General features: G+C 57.5%; 1 protein-coding gene across 3 annotated transcripts in view; it reads right to left on the minus strand.

Annotated features, from left to right (window-relative positions):
* CNTFR (ciliary neurotrophic factor receptor) overlaps positions 1 to 25,870 on the minus strand; it is a 38,473-nt gene that overhangs the window by 5,712 nt on the left and 6,891 nt on the right. Inside the window, exons 2-6 of one of the 3 annotated variants that reach the window (XM_024753906.1) lie at positions 24,289 to 24,398; positions 12,240 to 12,324; positions 8,239 to 8,472; positions 589 to 706; positions 249 to 415 (exon numbers count right to left, since the gene is read on the minus strand). In XM_024753906.1, the coding sequence (XP_024609674.1) occupies positions 249 to 415; positions 589 to 706; positions 8,239 to 8,472; positions 12,240 to 12,324 (604 nt within the window). In that variant the 5' untranslated portion in view covers positions 24,289 to 24,398. The remainder of the gene's footprint in view (positions 1 to 248; positions 416 to 588; positions 707 to 8,238; positions 8,473 to 12,239; positions 12,325 to 24,288; positions 24,399 to 25,870) is intronic. The other 2 variants (XM_024753907.1, XM_024753908.1) reach the window with 2 other exon arrangements.

The raw sequence follows: 25,870 nt of genomic DNA on the forward strand, positions 1-25,870 counted from the left end.
CATGCTCTGGGAGCCAGAGAGACGATGGGAAGAGCCGCTGGAGAGGTCTCTTGGCCCCGGCAGGTGAAGAACATCCACTCAGGTGTTCACGGGCATATGCATGCCATGCATATGTGTACACATTATACGTTCCACATATACCTGGGCACACAATGTGGACACCCCCACCAATGCTCATATACACGTTGGCAAACATCCACTTACTCCCACTGGAGTATGCAGCAGGGTCCCGCCCCCTCCCCACGCACCAATGGTGAACTCATCGAAGGTGATAGCTGTGGCGTTGTGGCCCAGAGCATTGCTGACACTTATCGAGACCTTGTACTTGACGGTGGAGAACAGGTGCATGTAGCGGATGTGGCAGCGGTTCTTGAGGGCCGGGTCCTTCTCACAGACCATAATCTTGGAGCCATGCCTGAGGAGGGATGAAGCCCAGGCACCGTTACCAACATCAAGGTCGGGTAGGGCAGAGGCTGGGGGAAGGTCAAGCCCAAGGCTGGGCTAGGGTCTGGACTGAGGGCATGGTGGGGGGCCGGGGGAGAGGTCAGAGGTCAGGGTTGGAACCAGGTCACAGGTGCATCTACTCACAGCACAGTCACATTGAAGGTGTTGGGGATGTAGGTGGGAGTGGGCAGATGCCAGCTGCAGTAGAAGCCCTTGGGATAAGTGTTGGAGCGGCAGCTGAGTACGGGCTCCCGCGGCGGCACTGGGGGTGAGGACAGCACGGTCAGGACACTCTTGGAGTCCCCAGTCCCCTGCGTTAGTGTGGGGACAGGTGGGCCCCAGAACCCCAGCTCTCCCCCTTCAACCCATCAGCAATGCCAGAGGTGGCGGGGGGAGGGTGCTGTCAGCGAGGGTCTGAGGCTTCCCAGGCCACAGAGAGCCAGATGTTTAATTAAAGGAAAACAAGGGCTGTATGGAGAGAGCCCCCCCACCTGCTCAATGGAGGCGGGAACGTGGGGAGCAGGGGGCTGCAGGCCTCAGCTCATCGATCACAGGATGGAGGTGATGTCTGGGGGAATCGGCCCCAGCCCCAAATCTCCTGCCACACTGCGTCCATTTCCAGAGGAAGATTGTGCAACAGAGGCCAAGGGGGGTTCTTGACCGGGTCCTCTAGTTGGTGGGGTGATCAGGGTGCACTCCCTGGAGAAGAGACATCCCAGGCTTCCCCTCGGGAGAGAATGAGAAACACGAGGACAGGCCTGGTGGCTCCACATGAACGACAGCACTGGGCGGCTGTTCATATGCACACATGTCACTTATGTGTCTGTGTGTGACGAGAATGAGTGACGTGTGATGGAATGTGGGTACATATGTAGGAACGTCTATGTGTATGGCTCTCAGAGCACATGTCTATGTGTGACTGCGTGTGTGTGCAGAGAGGAAGCTGCTGTTCCCTTGGTGTGTACCTCACCCCAGCCCCAGCCCCCAGCTTCTCCATCACAGACCCCTAAGGAAGCCCTTTAGGAAACTTCCTTGGTGATGCAGTGGTTAAGAATCCGCCTGCCAATGCAGGCGACACGGGTTTGAGCCCTGGTCCGGGAAGATCGCACATGCCGTGGAGCAACTAAGCCCGTGCGCCACAACTACTGAGCCTGCGCTCTAGAACCTGCGAGCCACAACTACTGAGCCTGCACTCTAGAACCTGCGAGCCACAACTACCGAGCCCGTGTGCCACAAATACTGAAGCCCATGACCCTAGAGCCGGTGCTCCGCAACAAGAGCAGCCACTGCAGTGAGAAGCCCGCGTACTGCAACGAAGAGTAGCCCCCACTCGCCACAACTAGAGAAAGCCCGAGCGCAGCAACGAAGACCCAACGCAGCCAAATATAAATAAATACATCAATTTATTTTAAAAAAGAAAAAAGCAGCCCTTTATATGGTCAGCACCTGCCTTTACTCTGGGGAACGCGGAGGGCCAGAGAGGGATGGGAACCTACCTGTGGTCACACAGCAAGCCAGAGCTGGTACTAAACACCAGGACAGGGATACCCACCAACACGACCACACACACATACTTGGGAAGTCCTCCCTGCTGTCTAACCACTCTTTTTGCTGCTGTGAGCACTTAGACCAGCTGTCCCACCCTCGGGCATTCGGTAAGGCATGAGGACAGCCGGCTCAGGTTCCTGGAAGGAGGCAGCTTCTGTGATCTGACCCAGGCAAGGCATGTCCGTCCACGGCTCCAGGGACACTGACACCTCCCTCCTGTGCCCCCCCACCCCGCCCTCTGCCTGACAGGTGGACAGGAAATGGGAGGGGGGCAGCTCAATAAGCCAGGGACGGTGAGGGGGAGTGCATGTCCATGCTTGCTGAGTGGCCGTGGTGATACTTGGGAGCCGTGGGCTTCCATCCACAGTGTGCACGGGATTGTGAATGGCTGTGTGTCACTGCATGTACATGTCCAGTATATGTGAAGTATGTATGTATTGAGGCCGAACCCCCAAGGCCCGATCTGGCTTTGCAGCAGGAGAGATGAAGGCGTCAGAGAGGCATGAGAGGAGCTTGTATGTGGCAGGTGGTGTGGGCTACACTGTGGGCAGAGGTGGCTCCAGCCCCTGGCCTGCAGGGGAGAGCTGGAGGCCAGCTGAGCCTGCACGAGGGGCAGCCTGCTTTCTGCCCGCTGCCGCCTGCCTCCCCCGGGGAGCCTTCCTGGCCCCACGTCCATCTTGTGTCTCTTCCATGTTCATTCTGCACGCCTCACGTACTCCGTGCCTATCTGCCCAGGGACACAGAGGCATGGTGTGTGTGTGGGGGGGGTGGCCAAGGACACAGGAAGCGCCTCGTGGGGGCCTGTGGGCCAGGCCGGAGTTGGCAGCCACCCCAGGAGGAAAGGACATTCCGAGGTTGGCTGAGAAGCCTCCACTGCCCCCTCCTACCACCACCCTCCCTTACCCCCAGCTTCAAAGGAGAAGGGCACTGGGCGGGGGGCGGGGGGGGGGGCACTGAAGCCTGCAGAGGCAGCTCCCTGCCACCTGGGACTCTTCGGAGGGCAGAGCGGGCCATGGCACTGGACTCGCAGGCCCCCGCCCCCGCCCAGCCTCCCCATTGGCTGGTTTCCTCCATTTCCCTCTGACCGTCCTCTCCCCTCGGACCAGTCTCCCCTCAGACATCCCCCCGCAAACCAGTTCCCCTCTCTGACTGGGCAGGTCATGGGGGGTGGGGGGGATGGCAGGCAGGGCTTTGTCTGTCATCTGGCTACTCTTCCCTGGCCCTGGGCCCTGAGTAGGGAAGGGCTTGGGTTTCCTGACAGGGACCAGGTTTCTCAGAGGGAAAAGGAGGAAAGAAAAACAAAGAAAAGGAAGAAAAGGAGTGACTTGCTGCAGCTGGAGCCCAGCTGAGCAGCCGGGTGGGCGGAGGTGGGGGTGCTGAGAGAGACCAAGTGTGAGGCTGTGGGACAGTATGCAGTGAGGAGGCCTGCTGGGAGCGCGCTGCAAGTCAGGGGAGAAGCTGTTTGTAAGAGACTGCCATTGTGAGGCTGTGTGCGTAACTCCGAGAGGCTTCCTGTGTGTAACTGGGACTCGGCAGCAGTGTCACTGCGATTGGCTGTGCGTGGCCGGGTGACTACATTTGTGTGGGGCTCGGGGTGAGGCTGTGTGACTTAGGGATTGTCTACACGTGTGAGGCTGTGTGGCTGAGGTCCTCCGTGCAAATGCGTGTAAATGCGCTGTTGTGTGTGAAACAGTGACAGCAGGACTACAAACCTGAGACACTGCGTATGAGACGGAACTTAAGTTTGAATGCATTTTTCGAATTGTGGGTGTGGGAAGGTGCCCAGAATTCCAAGTGTGTGCACACGTATGAGCTGAACACCGTGTGAGAGCGTGTTAGAGGCTGTGTGTGAGCAAAAGCCCACACGCATACGTGTCATGATATCACATACAGGCATGCTCCTGGATGCCCCCACTTCCTGAGTTGCCCCCACGGGGGCTCCTGAGATGCCCAAGTGACAGCATCAGCCCGTGGCAGGGCGTCCCTGAGTCCCACGCGGGGCTGTGTGCGTGTGCATGCGTGCGTGTACCCCCGCTGGCCCAGGATTTGTTTGTTTTCCTAACTGGCTTGTTTTTCCATGTCCAGCCCACCAAACCGCATGTTTTTCCTCTCATCTCGCCAGCCCGCCTGGGCTGGAGCCCCCGGCATGCACGAGGCCTGCCCGCCGGCTCAGAGAGGAGGGGGGGCAGGCTGCCCACACCCCTGGCCAGGCCAGATCAGGCCAGGCGGGGCGGGGTGACCCTTCCAGCTCCAGCCCTGCCCGGGCCGCACCCACACTCCTCTTCCTGCCTGGCATTCAAGGCCCACGGCCTGTGCTAACCTTATCTCGTGACATCCCTCGAGGCACCCCAACTTCTGGACTCCTAAATGCCCGCCTTCTACCCGTCTTTTCTCCCCAATTTCTTCTTCAACCACAGGCTGCTCTCTCCTTCCCCACCAAACAGAGCTGAGGAGGAAGCGATGCCGAACCAGGGGTTCGGGAGTTCCTGTCCTGACCCATCAAATACAAATATTTTAAAACTGGACAAAGAACTGTCTATTTAAAATTAGTCACTTAATCTCTGATTTATTTCAGCTTAAAATCAGAATGACATGGAATTAGCAGTGTCTAAGGAAACAAAAGGATGCTACTAAAAGGAACCTTGTGATCCGGTTTCCTAATGTGGGGGATCCTTTCATCACCCCGGGTAGGGGCCTCCTTGCTGGTTGTGACCATCTGCCTGAGGGCAGGAAGGTGGGTCAGGAGGAAGCAGTTCAGGGATCAGCCTGGTTAAGGGGACTTCCTACGGAATATTTTTATGATCAGGTTCCCTTGGAAATAGAGACATGAAAATCTTATATGTTTAGGATAAATACTGAACAATTTTTAGTTTGAATGGCCCACAAATCAGGGGTAGCTCTGTCCTGTTCTCTGAGCACTGGCGAGAAGGATAATTTGATATTGAATGTTGCCAAACCCAGTCTCTTGTTACTAATATAAAGTGACTGAAACAATCATGGTTAATGTCCCCTGTTCCTCTGACCAACTCTTTAGAAGGAAACAAGGCAATGAGAGATAAGTATCTGTAACTAATGCTACAGCCAACTCACGGCCAGCTCTCCTCTGACAGGCAGGGCCTGGGGAGTGGTCAACACTATATATAAAAGGTCTGGGGCTTCCCTGGTGGCGCAGTGGTTGAGAATCTGCCTGCCGATGCAAAGGACATGGGTTTGAGCCCTGGTCTGGGAAGATCCCACATGCCGCGGAGCAATTAGGCCCGTGAGCCTCAACTACTGAGCCTGTGCATCTGGAGCCTGTGCTCCGCAACTAAGAGAGGCCGCCATAGTGAGAGGCCCGTGCACCGCAATGAAGAGTGGCCCCTGCTTGCTGCGAAGACCCAACACAGCCAAAAATAAATAAATAAATAAATAAATAAATTTTTAAAAAACTTATTAAAAAAAAGGTCTGGGCTCTGGTCACAAAGGGCAGCTGTGGGTATGGCCGCAGGCATTACATCTAGACCCAATCCCCTTCCAATGACCTCTCAAAGAAAATCGAGTCATCAGGAATGGGGGCCCAGAGCCACCAAGGCCCAGCCATCACATCCAGCCTTGTCCACCCTGAGGACTTCTGGGACTCGAACTGAGAAGACAAGGGTATGGGTGACTTGTACCAAGTTGGCCTCATACTCCTTGCATGCCACTCAATACATGGCCTTTTCCCCATGTAAGGGCCCAGGGCTAGGCTGCATGGTCCACTTCTAATGTACCCTGTGGTGGGCCAGGGAGGACTCTGGTGGGCTGATCCTGCATATCTCAAGCTGGCCGACAGGGGTCACTCCACCCTCGGTTTGCAACTAAGGCGTTTCGTGATGACTGCCATCTCTCCAGTTTAAACACATAAAAAAGCTTTTCTGGGGCTTCCCTGGTGGCGCAGTGGTTGAGAGTCCCCCTGCCGATGCAGGGGACACGGGTTCGTGCCCCGGTCCGGGAGGAGCCCACATGCCGTGGAGCGGCTGGGCCCGTGAGCCATGGCTGCTGAGCCTGCGCGTCCGGAGCCTGTGCTCCGCAACGGGAGAGGCCACAACAGTGAGAGGCCCGCGTACTGCAAAAAAAAAAAAAAAAAAAAAAAAAAAAGCTTTTCTGTGGGGAAAGGAACATCCCTACCAAAACATACCTGTACCTCTCCTCTAGCCCCACTGATGGGTCAGTGTTGTGGCGGACCCCGAGCAACACTTCAGCCTAACATTTCCCACGGTTGTCCACACCAGTCTCCTGATAGTGGGGAAAGGGCCTGCTCCCAGGTCCCTCAAGCATCTCCTCCCCTCAGTAGCTCCCAGGAGTAAAGAAACCATCTTCAGACAGTGGGGTGCATCACCCAAGTGGGATGAGGCCGGAGAAGCTTGAATCCTTGGCTCAAGAAGAGAAGAAACTATTTTCAGAGTATTTACTCTGTCAGTTGGTGCCTCTGGCTGAGCTCCAGAGGCCTGCCCAGATGACCACCAGCAACACTGATAACCTCACCATCCCGATTCTGCAAACGCCTCTTCGGAATCACACTCACCTGCTCTTCCTCCTACCTTCCTGCCGGCTCCTTGTGATCTTTCATCTCTTTTTGTGGCTCGTTTCTTCCATCAACCCCTTTAACAGTGATGGTCTTCAGGGCTGGGTTCTGGGTCCTCTTCTCTCCTTACCCCACAATCTCACCCTTGGCCATCTCACCCCCTCCCAAAGAGTTAATGCTGACAACCCCCCCCCAAATTCCCATCTCCAGCACAGGCCTCTCCCCGAGTCCCAGACCCTTAGATTCACTGGCTACCAGCCATCAACACCCGGCTGTCCCCCGGGGACCACAACCCAACATGTCTATAGCAGATGGTGGTTCTGATCCCTCACCCGTACCCACTGACCGCTTCTGCAGTTATTTGCCTCAGAGCTTTCTTTGGCCACCAAAACCTGCATTGCCTGTCAGGGAATCAGGCCAAAAGTGCTGGGGAATTAAAGCAGCCCCACCCTGACCCCTTAGTGTATAAGCATCTGAGGCCCCGCACTCCCTAGGCAGGAGAACTCTGAGGCACACATTCTGCCTCGGCTCCCAGGGCTCCCCCAGCGGGTTAAGCGCCAGTTGCCCAGAAGCAGTGGCTAGATAACTCCCCCTTTACTGGCTAGCTTAACTTCCTTTTCTATCACTTTCCCATTCCCTTGTGATGTTTCTGTCACCTGCCAAATAGACCACCTGTATGCAAATTCTCACCTGATTCTAGGGAAACCAAAACTGAGACACCGTGTAAACAGAACACGCCATCTTCTCCTCCAGCTGATCCTTCCACCTTGTCTCTGTTGCAGCGATTGGTACCACCAGCCGTCTTGACTCTTCCCCCTTTCTATTCTCCTGTCCTCCCTACCTCCAATCCATCACCAACTCCTGGAGGTCCAATCACCCCCTCTCAACTTCCCCAACTCTATGCCCCGGTCCTAGGTCCCCCTCATCTCTCCCGCATCCCAGCAACAGCCTCCTTCCTGGCCCTGCCTTTGCCCATCCACCTGCCTCCCCTCAGCACAGAGAGAGGGACCTTTTAACAACATGACTCTGATCATGTCACTCCCCAGCTTCTAGGGTCATGGTCTGCCCCGTCCCCTCCTTCAGCAACCTTCCGCCATTTATACCAACCCAAGTGGCCTTTTCATGCCCTCCCAGCCTCTGAAACCTATGGTCACACTCAGCTCTGCCAGAAAGAACTTTTTCAGTGTATCTTCCAAATCTTCCAAGTCTCCATGTGTTTCACATTCCAGGAAGCCTTCCTTCTTCCCTGGAGCTTCCCAGAGTGCCACACCTCTACCTGCATAACCATATACCCCATTTTCTTCCCTAAGGTCCTCAGGGCCAGACCCTGTGAGAGGACACAGTGGAGTGAGGCCACTCCAGCTCGGAGCTGTGACTCTAGGATTCTTCCCTACCAGGCCCTAGGTGGGCCATGCCTGCCAGCCCTCCTGTGCCCATCTTGTCATAGGGAACAGGATTTTAGGATCTCAAAGATCTCTAGTGGGGGTGGATACAAGTGCAAAATGCCAGGGGTCCGCACTCGGGGTGAGACTGGGCTCAGAGGTCAGAAGAGCAGGCTCAAATAGGATGAGAGGGCAAGGGTCAGGGCCTCCACCACTACCACCAGGAAGGGGCTTTGAACCGGGCCAAGGGTCCGGGCCTCGTGGACAACGCCCTTGAGTGAAGTGGGAGGTCAAATGAGGGGTGCTGGGAGTAACACTTACAGCCCACATTTAGGAGGACTTGGTGGCGCAGGTGCCAGGAGTCGCGGTGGAAGCAGGCGTAGAGGCCGCTGTGGCCCAGTTCCAGGCCACGGAGCACGAGCTGAGAGCCGTTGAGCAGGTCAGGGGCCAGGTCTGTCCCATTCACCCGCCACGTCACAGCTGCATCCCAGTTCGCCGTCCCACACGGCAGAGTCACGTCTGAGCCCAGGCGTTCGTACTGCACGTGGGGTGTCTCTGTGGGGGCCCGGGAGGGCACAAGGCAAAAGCCACAGGTCACAGCCCCGCCCAGCACCCCCAGGCAAACATGCATGGATGAGAGCCCGTGAATGTGCGAAAGTGAGGAGTCCAGGCCGAGACGCTATGAGTCTCACGATGTGAGTGTCCTGGGGAGATGAGGGGTATGCAAAATTCCTGTGCGGCCGTACAAGGGTACAGGCATGCGAGTGCCTCCAAATTCGTACGTGTGTGTGCACGTCTGGGGACTGTGTGTGTGTGTGTGTGTGTGTGTGTGTGTATGTCCAGAGAGTTTGTGTAGCATGCTGGGAGACAAGACCCAGTTCACCTCCAGTCCCCAGGTCCTTTTAAAAGTTTTTCTGACCCCCACGACCCCAACGTCTTGCTACCAACAGGCCCAGCTCCAGTCACTGACATCTGCTACCCAGGCAAGCTGGGGCTGAGGGGCCCCTCTCCCGAACTCCTCCCTCTGTCTCTTCCCATCTCTTCATCTTCCCCATCCTCGTCATTCTGTCCTGCCTCTCTCCCTCTCCCTGACTCTGAGTCCCTGGCAAGTCCCCCGCTCCCAACCATACAGGGCTGGGGCAGCAGCAGGAGAAGGGAGAATGGGCAGGGTCCTGGACAGGAGCCCTAGGGAACTCCTAGCAGCTGTCAACATCATCATGAGACAGGAACTGCTTGGGGTGTGGGTCAGGGAGTGCTGGGACTGAGGGAACTCTCTGACCATTCCTCTCTTGCCCCCAGGAGGGGCCTGTCAGAGGCAAAAGCAAACCCCAGCCCTGGCCTCGGCAACCCAGGCGTGATGGACAGAGCCCAGGAGACTGGAGTGGAAGGGCCGGAGGGAGCACCTGTCGCGAGGCAGCGCTAGGTGGGGGGGGCGAGTGGGACAGAGGAAGTCTAAGGCACCGATTCTACAGACAGCCCCAGAGAAGCGGGCACCGGGAGATGCGAATCTACCCTCCTCATCCTGCCCCCCAAGCCTGGAAGGACAGATGCTTCCCTGGTCCCAGCCAGATCTGTGGAGTGACTGTGGGAGGGGCAGAGCGAATCCCTGTCAAAGGAGAGGGAAGCAGGAAACCCAGCCAGCCCTGACCACTCGTCTGTGGGGCCTGGGACCAGCCGAACAGAGGATGAACAGGCGGAAGGGTGGTGGCCGGGGGGCCTTGGAGGCCACAGCTGTGAGGCTGGACCAGAGACTGACTGGGGGCCTCCCTCTGCCCAGAGGCCCAGTGTCCACGGCTCAAGCCATAGAGCCCCCCCCAGTCCACCAGCCCTAGCCACGGAGCCCCCCTCCAGCCTCCCTTCCAAAAACCTGGAGCTTCCAGGAAACACGCCAAGCCCCTCTCTCTGCACACACACCGCCCGCCCCCCCCACCCCCGCCCCAGCAGAGAGACTGCATCCAGCGGCCTGAGGAGGAGGCTGAAAACTGACCATCGTGGAGGGGGCGTGGCCATCACAGTCCCAGCAGCAACACATCGACACTGACCAACAGCAGCTCAGAACTAACACGGCCCCAGTATGGGCCTTTAATACTGGGGGGCAGGTACAAGCCGCAAGATGAGGAAACCAACCCAACAGCACAACGAATGTAATGGCAGTGGGGTAACACGTGGGGAACCCTGTCTGCCTCACAAAGGAAACGGAAACACAACCTGACAACAGTGACAAACCAACCATGTAAGGGCAGGGCAGGAATGAAAAAGTGACAACACAATGACAGATGACAGCTACAGGCCACAACGCAGAGGCAGAGGGGGTAATGTGACATGACAATCACACAGTGTCACAACTGCTACAATTAACACAGCAACAGCAATACACACAGCCATGCAACAGCTCCAAAGATGGCAGTGATTTAATCCTTTGTCTCTGGACAGCTTTCCTCCCACCCCGTGGGTGCCCCTACTGATGTGCTGTCCATTTCAGAAATTAAATCAAGCAGCAGGGGGAGGATGGGGTTCTTGGCCCTGACGCGGTGACAAATGCTCCAAAGGAATCAGCTGTGAAAAGGTTGTTAGAAGCCAGGATAAGAGACAGAGACAGGATGAGGTCATGGACATCGAAAACACACAGGGATAGAGCTGACAGCTCCCTCACACCTGTGCACATGGGCTCACATGGGGACCACATACCGGAAACAGTCCCCCCAGGCGTCCTAAGCAACTTCACATCACCACACACAGGATGAAGACAGTCACCACAAAGAAGAAAACGCACACCCAAGACAACCATCCACAAGGTCACAGCTACGCAGGGACACTGTCCCACTTCAGGGACAGTAACATCCGATAAAAGGTCACATGCATGCACAGGAAGGGCACTGTCACCCAGAGGCACAGTTACACATGGGGACATGGTCTCACACACAGAGAGACAGTTTCACAGGGACACGAAGAGACAGAAACAAAGAGAAACTAACAAACTATCACACATGGGGTACAGTCTAAACCACAAGGACAAAACCCCACAAAGGCCATGGTCACACATCAACTATGTCACACACAGGGCACAGCCCACAAGGATATAACTACACAGAGAAACACACCCGAACAGGGACATAGTCTCGCTCACACAAGAACACAGTCTAACGCACAAGGACAGTCTCACACTCTCAGAGATGCAGCCTATGCCCACACACAGGGCAGGGGCGAGGCCAACGGGAAAGACCGCTGGCGGGCCTAGGCTGGTCCGGTCAGCACAGGAGCCCCAGGCAGGCCGACTGCAGGTGGGGGTCGATGGGCTGGCCTGGTGGTCCCTTCAGTCCCTGCCCACTGCGGAGCAGCCCTGGGGCAGGCCAGGCTCTCTCTGGGCCTCAGTGCTGGGCTCATGAGGAAGAGGCCACAGGAGCCTCGACCTACTGCCCTCCTTGAACCCACAGCCTTGAGGGTCATGGAGCTCAGCCATTAGGGTCTGCTCTGCGCCTGGGCCCCAGAGATGCCCCCACCTTCTCTGCCTCTACCTGAGCTAACTGAGGTGGGGGGCAGGACACAACCAAGGGGGGAGCTCCCTACACTTGGAGCCTCCCTCGTTCAAGGAGTTTCGAGGTCAGACCTCGTACTGACGTGGCTGTCTGAGGTGCTGCCTCAGATGCAGAAGGGCTAGTGGTAAAGTTTCCCAGCAGGGGTGCAGCTCCTTGCCCCGTGGAGTGTGAGGACTCAGCGCTCACTGGACACGTGGTAGGGGAAGGGCAGGAGGCTGCCAGTGGCGCAGCCTGAGCAATCCCTGCCCCCTCCAGCCAACCCAGCTCACTGACCGGGCCCCTTCCTCGATGTGCCAGCCCTCTGCCACTTGTCACCCTGCCCATCCCCACACCTTGTTCTCAGTCTACCATCTCTGTCCCTGTATTCCTTCTGGGATAAGGAGAAATATTCTTACCCACTGTCTCAGTGCCTCCCACTGCACCCCCATAAATCCAAGGGGACCCCATTTCACCAGATACCGTACAGGGCCCTACCCGTAGCTGCCCCCAACTCCCATCCCACCCACCTGTACCTTGTATCAGTGCTAGTGGGCAGAGGGACAGATCATCTCAAGCCAGAGATACCCTCAGCATGAGACCGCCCAGGAGTGACTGGGGGACTGTGTTTATGGGACAACATCAGTGGATCACCCCGTATACCAGTGTGATATGACTCATGTTCACGTGTGACGATGCCAGCCTATGGCAGTACGTGGCTCTTGGGTGGGTGAATACAGCTATGCCGGGGAGGGTTCACGCTCAGCTCCCAGAGGGGGTCAGCAGGGAGCTCCCCCACCCAGCACTCACCCTGTGGACTGTGTCTCTGGGCGTAGACCACGGCAGCGGCAGCAGCAAGCACGGCACAGCAGGCCCACGGGACAGGAACAGCCATCTGTTGGGAAAGAGTGGGCGGCAGGGAAAGGGGCAGCATCAGCAGAGGCAGGAGCCTCCTGGGGAGCCCCTACTCCTCTCAGGCAAGACTGGGAAATCCCAGCCCTAGGGCCAGGGCACCTTGACCCCAAATGTCCTTTTTTTTTTTTTTTTTTTTTTTTTTTTTTTTAGCTCAGCGGCCATGGCTCACGGGCCCAGCCGCTCCGCGGCATGCGGGATCCTCCCGGACCGGGGCATGAACCCGTGTCCCCTGCATCGGCAGGCGGACTCTCAACCACTGCGCCACCAGGGAAGCCCCCAAATGCCCTTCTTAATGGGGCTCAGGATCCTCTTCAAGCAACAGAAAACATTATTGGCATCTGTAGGCAGAGGTCTGCTAAGATGGTAGAAGGCAACCTACAATGGTTTGTTGTTCATTACAGCCGCTGGAGGCAGGATGGGTTACAGATCACTGGTACTGCTAGGGCCATTTTTCTAGGAAAAAAATAACTTCACTGGTAAGGTTAGCTAATTAGCTATAAACATCACAAACTGAAAGGGTGATGTTCTAACTTGACTGGAGGTCTACACTTCTCCAAATTGCCTTGAATAAAAGGCCGCCTGCCACGCTCCTGGGGAGAGAGCCCCTCGGATCTGCCCCTGCCATGTTCCCCCTACCCACCCCCATCCCCGGGTGAGTCTTGCCCCACTGCGCTCTGGGAAGTTCACAGAGCAGCAGGGTACCAGGGCAGTGGTACATTGTGACCAGGTCAGATGTGGCTTTTGCTTTAGTGGACGCTAATGATCATGAGAAGGATGAGGGATTTTCCCTGTCAGGGACCACAGCCTGTCCCTCAGCCCAGGAGCCTGGGAGCCCCAGCCCAGCACATATGCATCAGTGTCTACACACTCCCATGTGGGTACACAAAGCACACTCAGGACATGTTCCCAGAAGCCAGGATGGATCCAGTGGCCCCCCTACCTGCTGTCCTGCTTCCTGGGATGGGTCCAGCTGCCCTCACCCCACTCCACCCCAGCACATGCCCATACCTGAGGGCAGGGAAATAACTATTTCCTGCAGGAAAGGTTCCAAACCTGATTCTCCTGCCCCAGTCTGAGGAGAGAGGGGGACTGTCAACAAGACAGAAGCAGAGATCCAGAGAGGGACACTGCCAGACACTCAACCACGGCCACTACCAGAGGTACAGCCAGACACACAGCAAAGACACTAGCCAGAGACACTGCCCAAAACAAGAGACAGAGCCCCAGGAAAAGAGCCCACACACAGACTGGAGAGACTGTGTCGGGCACGATCAGACAAAGCCAGAGAAACAGGTAGACAAACCAGATAACCAGCCAGAAACACGGCCAACACACAACCAAAGGGCCCGCAAGAAACCCTGTGAAAGACTCGGCCAGACGCAGGCAGACATATCAGAGAAAGAGGAAGCAGCACAGGCAGAGAAACCATCAGCAACAGAGCCGGAGAGCCAGAGACACTGTCAGAAACCATGCCAGAGAAACTGCCTGACACACAGGCAGAGAAATACCAGAGGAACTGATAGACACAAACAGGCATACACCCAGGAAAACTGCCACTGAGAGAGCCAGAGACACAGTCAGATGCTCAGTCAGGAAGTATCCATACCACTCAAAACACTGCCAGGGGCATGCAGACACACAGTCGGACACACTGCCAGAGAAACAGCCAGAGACACTGCAGACAGAGCTACAGCAGGGGAGACGAGTGTGGCCGTCAGCCTGGAGCGGCAGGTTGGGGAGCCGGAGAGAATCTGACTTCCAGGGCCTCCTTTATGGGAAGGGCTCCTGCCTACCCACTGCTACACTCGCCCCTCACCAGGCGAGCCCTCCCCTCTGCACCTGGTTCTCCTCCAGTTGCAGCCGCAGGAGCTCCGGCTGCCCCTCCCTGGCACAGCTCATCTCTCTAGGCCCCAACTGGCTTCGGCTACCCCTCCCACATCTGTGACCCCTGAGGCCTTTGCTACCACCTGGCCTAGCTCCTGACCCTCTGCCACTCCCCCATCTTTAGCTACTCCTCAGGCCTAGGAGGGTAAGACAATGGCCAAAGTCACAGTCAGCAAGTGGTGGGGCAAAGAAAGGAACCCAGGATGAACCAGTGCTAAACTCAGAGCAAACGAACCCAGGATGAACCAGTGCCAAACTCAGAGCAAACAAACCCAGGATAAACCAGTGCTAAACTCAGAGCAACCAAACCCAGGATGAACCAGTGCCAAACTCAGAGCAAACGAACCCAGGATGAACCAGTGCTAAACTCAGAGCAACCAAACCCAGGATGAACCAGTGCTAAACTCAGAGCAAACGAACCCAGGATGAACCAGTGCCAAACTCAGAGCTGGGGCTGGAGAAAGGGAGATAGGAGGCTGGAGGCCTACGTGGTTCCCCAGCTCAACCCCTGCAGGGCGCCCTCAGACCCTCCCCGACCCTCTCTGCCGTCCACCCATGCCGTCTCCTCAGAGCCAGCCCACTGCCCACCACATGGGAGAGGAACCAGGCAGAGTGGACAGAGGTTAGATCACAGAATGGGAGTAGAGGGACAGGGTGGTCCTCTGCTCCCTGCTCCTTCCTGGTCCCAGTTGGGAGGGCCATGTGGGTGAGGAGATGGCCTGGCATGAGTGTAAGGCATACAAGCAAACACACACACACACACACACACACACACACACACACACACACACACACCCGGGTCCTCACAGGGGGAGGGGAGGCTTCTTCATCAAAGTCGCCTCCATCAGCCCGATGAGTTACTGTAAGGGCCGGGCCCTGGGCCAACGGGGCTGCAGCCATGGGAGACGGGCGCTGCTGAGAGCAAGCGCTGCAGAGAGGGGGGATGGGTACCACGACAGATGCTGCACGGTTGGGGACACCCAGAAAAGGGAGAGACCCAGGGAGGGGGGAACAGAGAGGCAAGGAGAGAGGGAAAGCAGTGAGCGGAGACCCTGAGGGACAAGAAAAGAACAAGACAGGGAGAAATGGAAGAAGAGGCACAGGAAGAGAGGGAGCATAGGAGATGGGCAGAGATTCAAGGACAGAGAGAGAGACAGACCTAGAGAGAGTGACAGAGACCCCAACAGGGTCTCTGTGCCCGCCAAGAGCATCTCTCCAAGCCCACCCACCTCCTGCAGTGTGAGGAGAGGATGCCATCAATGCAGCAGTGCTGGCTGATCTGAGACAAGAGCAGGGCTTCCTGGGGGCGGGAGGGCTTCTGCCTATGAACCCAGGAGCCCAGCCCCCAGGGCATAAGGGTGGCCAAAACCCCCATCCCACCCCACCTGCAGGTCCAGGGGGCCCCAGGCCAATTTTACTTCCCTCTTCCCTCCAAGTCCCCGCTGGACCCATTCCCAGGTAGGGAAGCTGAGGCCAAAGGCATCCAAGCTACACCTCTGCCCTACCCTAGCTCACCTCAGGTCACCCATCCCAGGGCAAAGAGCATCTTTCCCAGGAACTTTCCAAGTCCACACCCCATGGCTCTGGGATAGATCTGGAGCCTAAATCCCATAAAGCCCCAGATGAGGGCTATGCAAACTGGCCCAGGCTCCCTGCAGACCCTTCCAGAGGCCCAGCCTGGCCACCAGCCCCAGCCCCAGAAATGAGGAGGGAACAGAGGGCACCCCACTAGCAAGTGCCCAGCAGCCCAAATCCCTTGTAAACAGAAGCCCAGCACCTCTCCTGACACAGAACCCCACAGTGTTGCCACACACATACACACACACACACAGGTTGACACATCAAGAGACAACCCTGGGCCCCCAACTTACTGTCACTGTTCCACCATGACACAAAGACATTACACACTGACAACAACACCCAGTGAAAATGACACAGTTGCACAGTTGACAATGACACACAGGGATATTGACAGTCACCACAGTGACAATGATGCAGTGAGTGACAGCCACACACAATGACATCAACAAACAAGGCAATGACACCTGTTGACACTGACACAGTCACAACGACAGTAACCTCAGAATCAAAGATGCAATGAGACTGACAGTCACATAGGCTAACAATGACAGTGACATCCACAGTGACACAGGGACGTTGGCAGACTCAGTAAGATGGACAGTCATACAGAGTAACACCAGCCCTCAGTAATGCTGACACCACGGAGGCTGACAGTCGCCAGCAGGGACACTGACAAAGTGATGTGTTCCAGATCAAGGACCTCAACTACTCAGTTTCTGGCTTAGGATCCAGGGCCCAAGACCCCTTTTGCCAGCCCCAGCAGGAGCTCAGGTGCCCTGCACCTCAACCCTCAGCCCCTGCCCAGCTGAAGGCAAAACCTAAGAAAGGGAAGTGTGAGTCCGGGAAAGCCTCTATTCACCCCTGCATTAAGTTATTCAGCCCAACCCTGGGGAACCCCTGCCACATCCAGGATGGGACTGGGGGTTCTGGGCACCACTGCCTGGGGCCCAGCTCTGACTGTGTGTGTGTCAACATGCAATAGCGTGTTCTGAGCTTCGGGCTTCAGGGTGCTGGTTGGTGTGGGTGTGTGGAGGGTCAGGTAGGTTCAATCTGGCCTGGACAATGAACGAACGGGGAGGCCCCACGTGGTACCTCCGAGAAACTGAGATCCAATGAAGGTCACTGGCCTGGACCCCACCCCCCTCGGCCTGGGGCTGGGGTGAGGTCAGAAGCATCCCTCTGAGGGAGGGCATCTGGCCCACAGCAGGGGCCAAGGTGACATCTCCATAGCTTCCAGTCTCCCTTGGCAACCCCAGACTCCAGGATCCCCCAGGGTAAGGGGAAAGGCACTCTGTGTTGGGGCCTCATCCCCTTACTTCTCTCCCTACCACAGCCCTAGAAGATACATCCTGGGAATGAGGGAAGAACCCAGGGCAGGACGACCCGCTGATTCAAAGGCCTAGGAAACTCTAGGGGCCTCAGACCTGCAGAGGAATTAGGGTGGGGGAAGACAGACACCTACACTTGGAGACAGAGAGGGAAAATGAGAGGGCAGGGGCAGAGACAGGGACAAGGACATGGTGGACAGGGAGGAACAGTGCTGGCTGAGGGGGCGGCTGGGAGAGACAGTCTGGGCGGGCGGGAAGCTCCAGGATGGGGAGGAGGGGCTGAGGCCAGGAGGCCCCCAGATCCCACCAGGCCTAGGCAGCCTGGACAGCGTGGGCGGTGGGGGGGGCAGAGGCCTGAGCGGTCCAGAGGCTGGGGGTGGGGCGGAGGCCAAGGATGGAGGCCTGGCCCCTGGCAGCTGGCCCAGCAGGCCCCCCATGGGGGAGGGGGCGGGCCTGGGTCAGGGGCCAGCTCCTGGGCTGGGGCCGGCTGGCCATGGGGCAGCCTCCTACTCCCCACGGTGTCTCCCCCTGTCTCTTCCTCCTTTCTCTCTGAATCCAGACCTGGCCCTCCTCTCAGCTCTCAGTGCCCCCACCCTAAGTGGCACAGAAGCCATGCCTGGGTTTAGGACTCAAGCCGTATCTCCTCCTGGGCTACCCATCCCCACCCGCTCCGGGAGCAAGCCCCCATGCTCAGAGGAAAGGACCCCACCCAAACATATGCCCCCCTCTCCCGCAGAAGGGGGCAGGAGAAGCTGAGCACCAGCAGGAGGGGGGCCAGGAGGGAGGCAGGGGGAGCGGTCCCCCAGCTCCAGCCTCTGGCTGAGGCTGTGGAAAAGGAGGCGGCCCAATGTGAGTGAGTTGGGGGGGGTATCCGCACCTGCTGTTGTGACCTCCACAGCCGGAGATGGGGGCCTGGGGGGGGGGGACAAGATTCCGATGGATTTTGGCAGCAGCCCGGACTCTGAGCGCTCAAACCCCCCACCCCCCAGCCTCTTGCACCGTGGGGACCCTGAGATCAGCACGTGCGTGCCCTGCTGCACGTGTGTGCGGGCGTGTTGCGGGCCTCCCATATGACGGGCCTGGCTGGGCAGCTGGGAGGTGTCCTGGGGAGATGGGAGTCTGAATCCCACCAGCCGTGCGCACATGTGGAGCCCCACTCGGGGCCCTGCATGCTGCCTGGTGACCTGGGCACCGGCTTGTATATGCTCACATATGCAGGCCTGGACTTAAGCAGCCCTCTCGGTGCAAAAGGTCTGGGCCTTCTCCCTCAAAAGTCATCTGATCCAGCCCCCTGACTCTCAAATGGGAAGCAGGAAGGGGCAGATAAGTTCATATCCTCCCTTTGGGCACATGGGCTCTGGATAGCTTCACAGCACCTGAGGTACAAGCGCCAAATCCCTCATCCCCTGACCCCAGTCCAGGGTCCCTTCTGGCTTCTAGAAGAATCAGGAGGATCCCTCTTTCCAGAAAAGGCCACACACCAGTTGGGTTAAGTCTAGGGGGAGTGGGGGCTTGGGGGCTGCCTTCTTGGAGGGACAGATGCTGCAGCACAAGGTTAGACGGCTGGAAGAACTCCATGGAAGGCGGGGGATGGGCAGAGCAACAGGGCTGACTGAGACCGCCCTCCGCCAACAGGGGAGTGGGCTCGCAGCAGACGAGGCAGGGGCAGGAAGGAGGCCGCTGAGCCCTCCATGGAGACAGAAGGATGGACAGAATAGCTTTCCAGACTTGGGGGCTGGGACAAAGACCTATTTGCCTCAGCATCTCCCATTACACCCCACCCCTGGCCCCATCACTGCTACAGTGCAGACACACCCTCGAATACATACACAGAGGTTGATGCTTTGCAAGCTTGTGTGTACACGCGCACGCGTGCACACGTGCGCACACGAACACACACACACGCACACAAAGGGGGGGTGGGGGTGGGCAGTGCATGTGAAGCATTGATGTGTAACGAAAAGAACTGAAGATGGTCTTTCCGACAGAGCCAGAGGTGAGCAGGGGAACAGAAACGTCAACTGTCTTCACGTGCGCTGCTCTCCCTGCCCCCAGCCCCCAACACGCACGCACACTGCACACACTACTTCTGAGGAAGCTTCTGGTCTGCTGGGCAAAAGCAAGCCATCCTTCCTCCCCCGTCCTCCCCTCCGCACAGTGGGGAAGCCAGAGCAATCTGTTCCTGATGGGTAAACACAGGCGTGAGTATGCACGCACACGTGCTCACACACACACCCGCGATTCAGGGGTGCGTGACACCCAGTGCTCACTTCACCCCAAGATGGGACGCACCCTCGGGCTCTCACTACCACGGGCAGAGCCTCCCAAAGTCCCCCACCTCCACCACACACAGCCAGAGCTTCACAGACACACCCAGGCAGCCTCTCACTGACACAGGCACTTGGAGTCTCCCATCACAGCCACTCATCACGGCCTCCCACGTGGACACCCGCTGCCACAGCCTCGCACACGCTGGTATGCGCGCACACACGAATCACAGTCACAGTCACACACAACAGACTCCCTCACACGCACTCAATCAAAACAGTCCTGGTCTCACATATGGATACCAGCACACACTCAGAACACTCACCCTTCCACACAGATAACAGAGCACCTCCAGAAACGCAGAGCCCCACCCCCACCCCCCGGCACCCTCAGCCCTCACACCCCTACACTCGGCAGTGGGAAATAGATACACACTCCATGCTGGGACCTCCGGTTGCCTGGCCTGTGCCTGGGGGAAGACAGGATAAAGCTCAGGGTGGCCTGAAGCAGGAAGGGAAAGTTCCTGAAAATCGAGGAAACAGACTATTCCCTACTCGGCTCCTTCCTCTCCTAACCCTGCTTTTGCCAGTATTTGGGAATGAGGGGAGATCCTGGCCAGAGCAGAGGGGTGAGGGAGCCCCCAGGTGAGGAGATGGTGGCACTGGTGGCAGCAGGAGCCAGCCTGCCCCCAGGGCCCTCCTGCCTCACCTCCTCACCCCCTCTTCTCCAGGATGAGGAGAAGCAGCAGCTCTCAGCCTAGCCACCTGCTGAGTGACCCCAGGCCTCTTCAAAACCTCTCTGTGCCTACAACTGTCTATAGGGCACCTGAATGTCAGGCCTGGCTGCAGGAAGGGAGGCAAGGGGAAGGAGATGAGGCCTCGACCTCAACCCCCAGCCCCTGCCAAAGCCCTGTCATCACTGTCAGACCCCAAAGAGAGATGGGGACAGCACTGGCCAAGCCAGTGCTCCTCTGACAAACCACTGAGGACAAGAATCCTAAAGTGTCCTTGGACCCTGCAGCCCCACCTCCCATCACAAGAGAGGACGCTGTGTCGCTGTCCAGGCAGAAAGGAATCCAGGCTGTGCTGGCAGGGCCCCAACTGGAGAACAACTGGCAATGCTGTTGACACCCTCACCACTTGCCACTCCAGGTGTAGCTTGAGCCCTGATGCCCCATCCTAAAGTGAGTCTGAGAGGGCTCCATGGAAGCCAGGCGGGGGAGCAAACACCGGGCAGCAAAACCTAAGGAAACCAGGCAGGGCGACCCCATAAAGCCAGGTGATGGGGACTTAGGAAAAGCAGGCCGTGGGGACAAAAGAAATCAGGCAGCAAGGTCTGCGGAAACTAGGCGACAGGGCCCAAAAGAACATAGGCTGTGGGGGCCAAATGAAGCCAGGCCGTGGGGACTGAAGTTAGCTAGGAGGTGGGGACAAATGAAGCCAGGCGAGAGGCCCACAGGATGGGAGAAAAGAAAGCTATCAGGAGCTCATGCCCTCTGTCTAGATGTCTCCCACACCCTGGGCCTCTCTCTCAGTAGACCCCTTCCCACCCAGGTGCTGGTTCCCTCCCCCAGGCCAACGCACACAGCCAGAGCCCCCTCCTCGCTCAGAGGTCTGGTCCAGTTGCAGCCACTGGGCCCCGGCCCCATCCCTGGGACTTCAGGAAGTCCCAGCCCCTCCCACCGGCTGCAGAGGAGGGGGGCTGGGGGGGGAGAAAGAGAAGAGAAGAGAGACAGCTGGGCAGAGGGAGGGCCGAGCAGCCGCGGGGGGCGGGGGCCGAGAAAGGAGCGGGAAGCGGCGAGGCGGGCTGGCGGGCGGCGCGGGCGGGGGCGTCTCTGCCGCGGGAGCGGGGGTGACAAGTTCTCCGGCCCTGCGGCTGCGCGGCCACTGACCTGGGTCCCCGTGCAGGCGCCCAGTCGGTGCCTCCGGCGCTCCGCGGGTGCGCCCGGCCGCCCGCGGTCATCGGGCCCCTGGGGTTCGGGGCTGGGGCCCGGGCGGCCCGGGGAGCAGGCGTGTCCCCCCCCCACGCCTACCCCCACCCCCGAGAGTCCCGGCGGGCGGGCGAGGCGGCGAGCGGGCCGGGAGGAGGGGAGGAAGGAGCGCGCGGCAAGCGAGCGAGCCGAGCTAGCGGAGGGAGCGAGTGAGGGACGGCAGGCAGTGAGGTCATCCTTTGAATCTAATTGTCTGAGTCAGGAGGAGATGTGGCACTCGATGCAGGGGGAGGGGAGGGGGAAGGGACCCTCCCGGCTCCGGGCCGGGGCCCCTCCTCACACCCAGGGCCGGCCGCGGCCTCCCTTCCCCCGCCCAGGGCCAAGTTGTCGCGGGCCAACTGGGACAAACCCCTGCCCGTCTCACTCAAGGCTGACCTCTGCTGCCATGGGGGCTCCAACCAACATCACCCCCAGAGAGCGGCCACCTTTCTATTCTCTGGGGGTGATGGGGACCCCCTCCAGGCCCAGGTTGCCCTCCCGCATGTCTGAGGGTAATGGGAAGCCCCCATCCCACCCCCAGGTCGTATTTCTGCCCTGTGAGGAGAAAGGGGGAACCTCCACCAGCCTTGCGAGGGACCTTCGTGCACTCTAGAAACGTGGAGTCCCCAACTCTACTCCCCAGGTGACTTCTTGCACTGGGAATTTGGGGGAATCTGGACATTGAACCGAAGCTCCCCTTCCTGCCTCCTGAGAATGACAGTGCAATGCCTCCCAGTCCTGCACTTTGGGGGGCATGAGGACCCCCAACGGAGCCCAGGGTCTCTACTCTGCATGCCCAACTCTTCAGGAGGGGCAGGAGCCAGGCCAGAACCCCAAGGTCCCCAGAGGCTGCTCAGGGGAGCAGGTCACTCAAGTGGTGGGAGGGCAAGATGACAGTTGGGCCCTGGGCCTGTCAGGTGTGCACGCACAAGCACATGCACACATGTGTACACGCACGTGGGGGGAGACCAGGCGGCTGGGGACACTCACACCGAGGACCACACACCCCTCCCCTCGCCCCCATGGGGGAGGGGTGATAAATATTTAAGCGGCTTTTAGCTCTGAAGGGGCTGAAGCTGGGGGAGGGAGGGGGATCCACAATGCCTGATTAATGGGGTTACCGGCTTGGATCAATCCATCTGCCCGCCGCTCCCTCTTCCCTCCTCCCTCCTCCTCCCTCCCTCCGCCTAATGCGCTTTATCAGGAGACGCTTTTCTGACTTGGCAGCGTCGGGTGTTTTAAATAGACCCATTTAGAGCAGGGGTTGGGGGAGAAAGGAGGGGGGGAAGGGAGACAGAGATTGAGACAGGCTGGGAGACAGAGATGAATCAGGAGAGAGAGACAAGCCCCGGAAGAGAGAGACTGGGAGCGGAGAGACAGAAAGAGATACTGAGACACGGAAATAAGAGGCTGAGGATGACACTCCCACGGAGGCTGAATGGGGCCGGGGGGTGGGGGGAGGGTGTGGGGGGGTGATGGTGAGGCCGAGGGGAAGCTGGGGGGCTGAAGAGTAGAAACAAACTAACAAAAGAGACAGACAGAGAGAGAGGAAAGGAGTCACCGACAGCAAGAAGAAACCCAGAGACAGGTTCTCTGCAAGGGCTGAGCGCTAGCCTGGGAGACAGCAGATATCTTTTATTTCCAAAAACAGTTTTTCATCCACTTTGTTAAATTAAAATGCTGTCTTTAAAGTGGTGCTGGAGGTGCTGCTGCAGGAGGGTGGACGGAACTGCCAAGTCCTCCCTCTCGGCCTCCTCGTCTGCCCCCACAGAAGCTGCCTCAGCCCTAGCCCCCAGGGGTATTCTCCAGCTCCCCTGCTCTCTGTGATCCTCTGGGATCCCCAGGGACAGGGTCAGGGCATCTGAGCTACTGTTCATTGGCAGAAAGTCCTTCCTGCTGTCTGGCCTCAGTCCCTCCTGCTGCAGGGAGCCCATTCTCTTGCCTGACCACTAGCCTTCTCTTCTCTGGTCCCAGTTCCAACTCCCTAAGATGTCCCCAGTCGGAGGGAAGATTATGGCCCTCACAGCTGAGCAGCTCACTTTCCCAACCGGCCATCACACTCCTTCCAGGTGTGCTCCCTATTACTGGGTAAATCTGAACTTCTGTCAGATACCCCACTCTAAGTCCCTAGGTCTTCTGGGAACAGTGAGACAGAAGCTTAACTCTCTCCAGCCTTCTGGAACCTCCCTTCCTCCTCTTCAGAACCCCAGCTCCATTTTGTCCCTTTTATGGCCATGTTGTCAGCCTGGATACCTCCCCGTACCCTCAACAACACCCCATTCCTAGTTCTGAAGGGTCAGCAACCCACCCCCCCCCAACTCCCAGACCAGGAAAATGGCCAGTCTGAACGGGAGCTGAGATGAAAAGCCTGGCCGGCCTTTGTGGGCCTCTGGCGGGTTTTGGACAATAGGCCCTTCCGTTCCGCTCCAGCGCGTCTCGATCCCATGGACACCCCCACCCTGGGGGCTGCCAATCCGGGGGCCCTGCCTGGCCGGAATGAAAGGCGGGGAGAGTCAGGCCCAGCCTCCGAGGCTGGCCTCAGAAGATTCTGGACTTTCTGACCCTCTATCCTGTCTCCTCCAAGCCCAGCTGCTCCCTGTTGTCAAGCCAGAGAGATGCTTTGGGGGCAGAGAGGGAGCCTGACAATGAGACGAAATGAGCTGAACCACATCCAGGTTCAGCTCCCTCAGTGCAGAACCCAATTTTCTGACCTGGCTTTGCCCTTGCCTGTGTGACTGTGGGTAAGTCTCTTCCCCTTTACTGGCCTGTCATGAAAAGCCTCAGGAGGAAGGAGGAGGGGAGAGCAGGAAGAGATCTCAGGCCCTCCTTCACTCACATCCCCAGACCTACAGCCCCAGTGCACCTGCCAGATGCCCTGAAACTGACCTGCCTCCCCTGGGTCCCCAGCACATACCTCTTCACCGCTGGCCGCACACCGAGCACATCAACGTCCTCCTCCTCCAGACCAAACTCTTCCTGAGACTTCCAAAACCAAGGGGGGGGATGATGTGACAAGGCTAGATTCTAGAAGGGCAAAGGGCACAAATCAGAGGCTACAGAGGAGACCTTAGTCCAACTCAGAGCTCATTTCACACTCACAACCCCACTGTGAGAAGGAGAGACTGAGGCAGGCAGCAGGTAAGTGTCTAGAATCTAGAGAAAAAGTTGGGAGTGGTCCAGACTCCCTACAGCACCCTTTGCAGACCTTAGGTTCTGAACCACAGGGACAAAAGTAGGCCAGAAGCCAGTGGCCTGACACCACACATAAATACACACCCAAAGACAATCCAAAATCCCCACACGACCAGTTCACAGACACAAGCACCTCCATGTCACACACATTCTCCCATGCATACTCATACAGAGACCCATGGCCCCCAGCAGGGCATAAACACCCACCATCATACTGTTTTCTCCTCATCACCACTACGATTTATTGAGCATCTGTTATGTGTCAGGAACTGTTAGGCACTTTATATGCATGATCTCATTTAATCTTCATGACTTCTCCGTGAGGTAGGTTCTACTATTATTCCCATTTGACAGCTGAAAAAACTGAGATTCGGGGAGGTTAACTTGCCCAAGACCACACAGCTGATCCGTTCCAGAGCATAGATATGAGTGCAAATCTAGCTCCAAAGCCCTTCTGCTATACCAGTTTGCCTCTGCAGATCTCTCTCCCACCAGCACAGTGCCTTTCCCAATAATAATAGGAACAGCTAACACTTGCTCAGGGTCCTTGATGAGCCAGATACCATGCTGAGGACTTAACACACAGTTTTTGCAGATGAGAAAACTGAGGCTCAGAGAACAAAAGCACCTTGCCCAAAGTCACATGACTGGTAGTTGGTAAGAAAGCTGGCTGTTCTGAAAGTCACTGTTGCTTCTAGGACTCCACTTACTTAACAGAGCCCTCGACTTCTACAAGACCCCGGAAGACTCTCAGGGTTCAACTGCTCCTCTCCCCGCCAAAACAGGTCCCAGATGTGTCTGCCAAAGGCATGATCAAGTGCCTAAACACATACCCATGAGAAAGGGACTCCATGTCATCCAACCCTGCCCAGAGAGGCAGAGGTACCACCAAACAGGGAGAGATGGCCAGAAACGAAAACAAGGTGTTAGAGACAGGCTGGCGGGTGGTAACAGATACAGACACACCAAGAGATAGGTAGGCCCAAAGAGAGGAAGACAGAGACAGACACACGGGACCAAGGAATGATAGAGACAGTGGGAAAAGGAGACAATAGAGGGAGAGGAGGATACAGGCCGACATGAAGAAAACACAGAAGGATAGACACAGACATACAGACACATATGGAACCATCCCACCTTCACAAGAAGAAAACTGTGAAAACAAACAAGACTCAGGCAGTGTGTGGTACGTGTGTAAGTGTGCATTCGAGTGTGCCTGTGTTGGGGGCATGCAGAGTCTGTATCACTACACACATTACACCAGCTGCTTCCAGCAATTTCATCTGATTAATAATAAATGCCCC

This window comes from Neophocaena asiaeorientalis, unplaced genomic scaffold, assembly GCF_003031525.2.
Source record: "Neophocaena asiaeorientalis asiaeorientalis breed wild unplaced genomic scaffold, Neophocaena_asiaeorientalis_V1.1 scaffold220, whole genome shotgun sequence".
Classification (NCBI taxonomy): domain Eukaryota; kingdom Metazoa; phylum Chordata; class Mammalia; order Artiodactyla; family Phocoenidae; genus Neophocaena; species Neophocaena asiaeorientalis.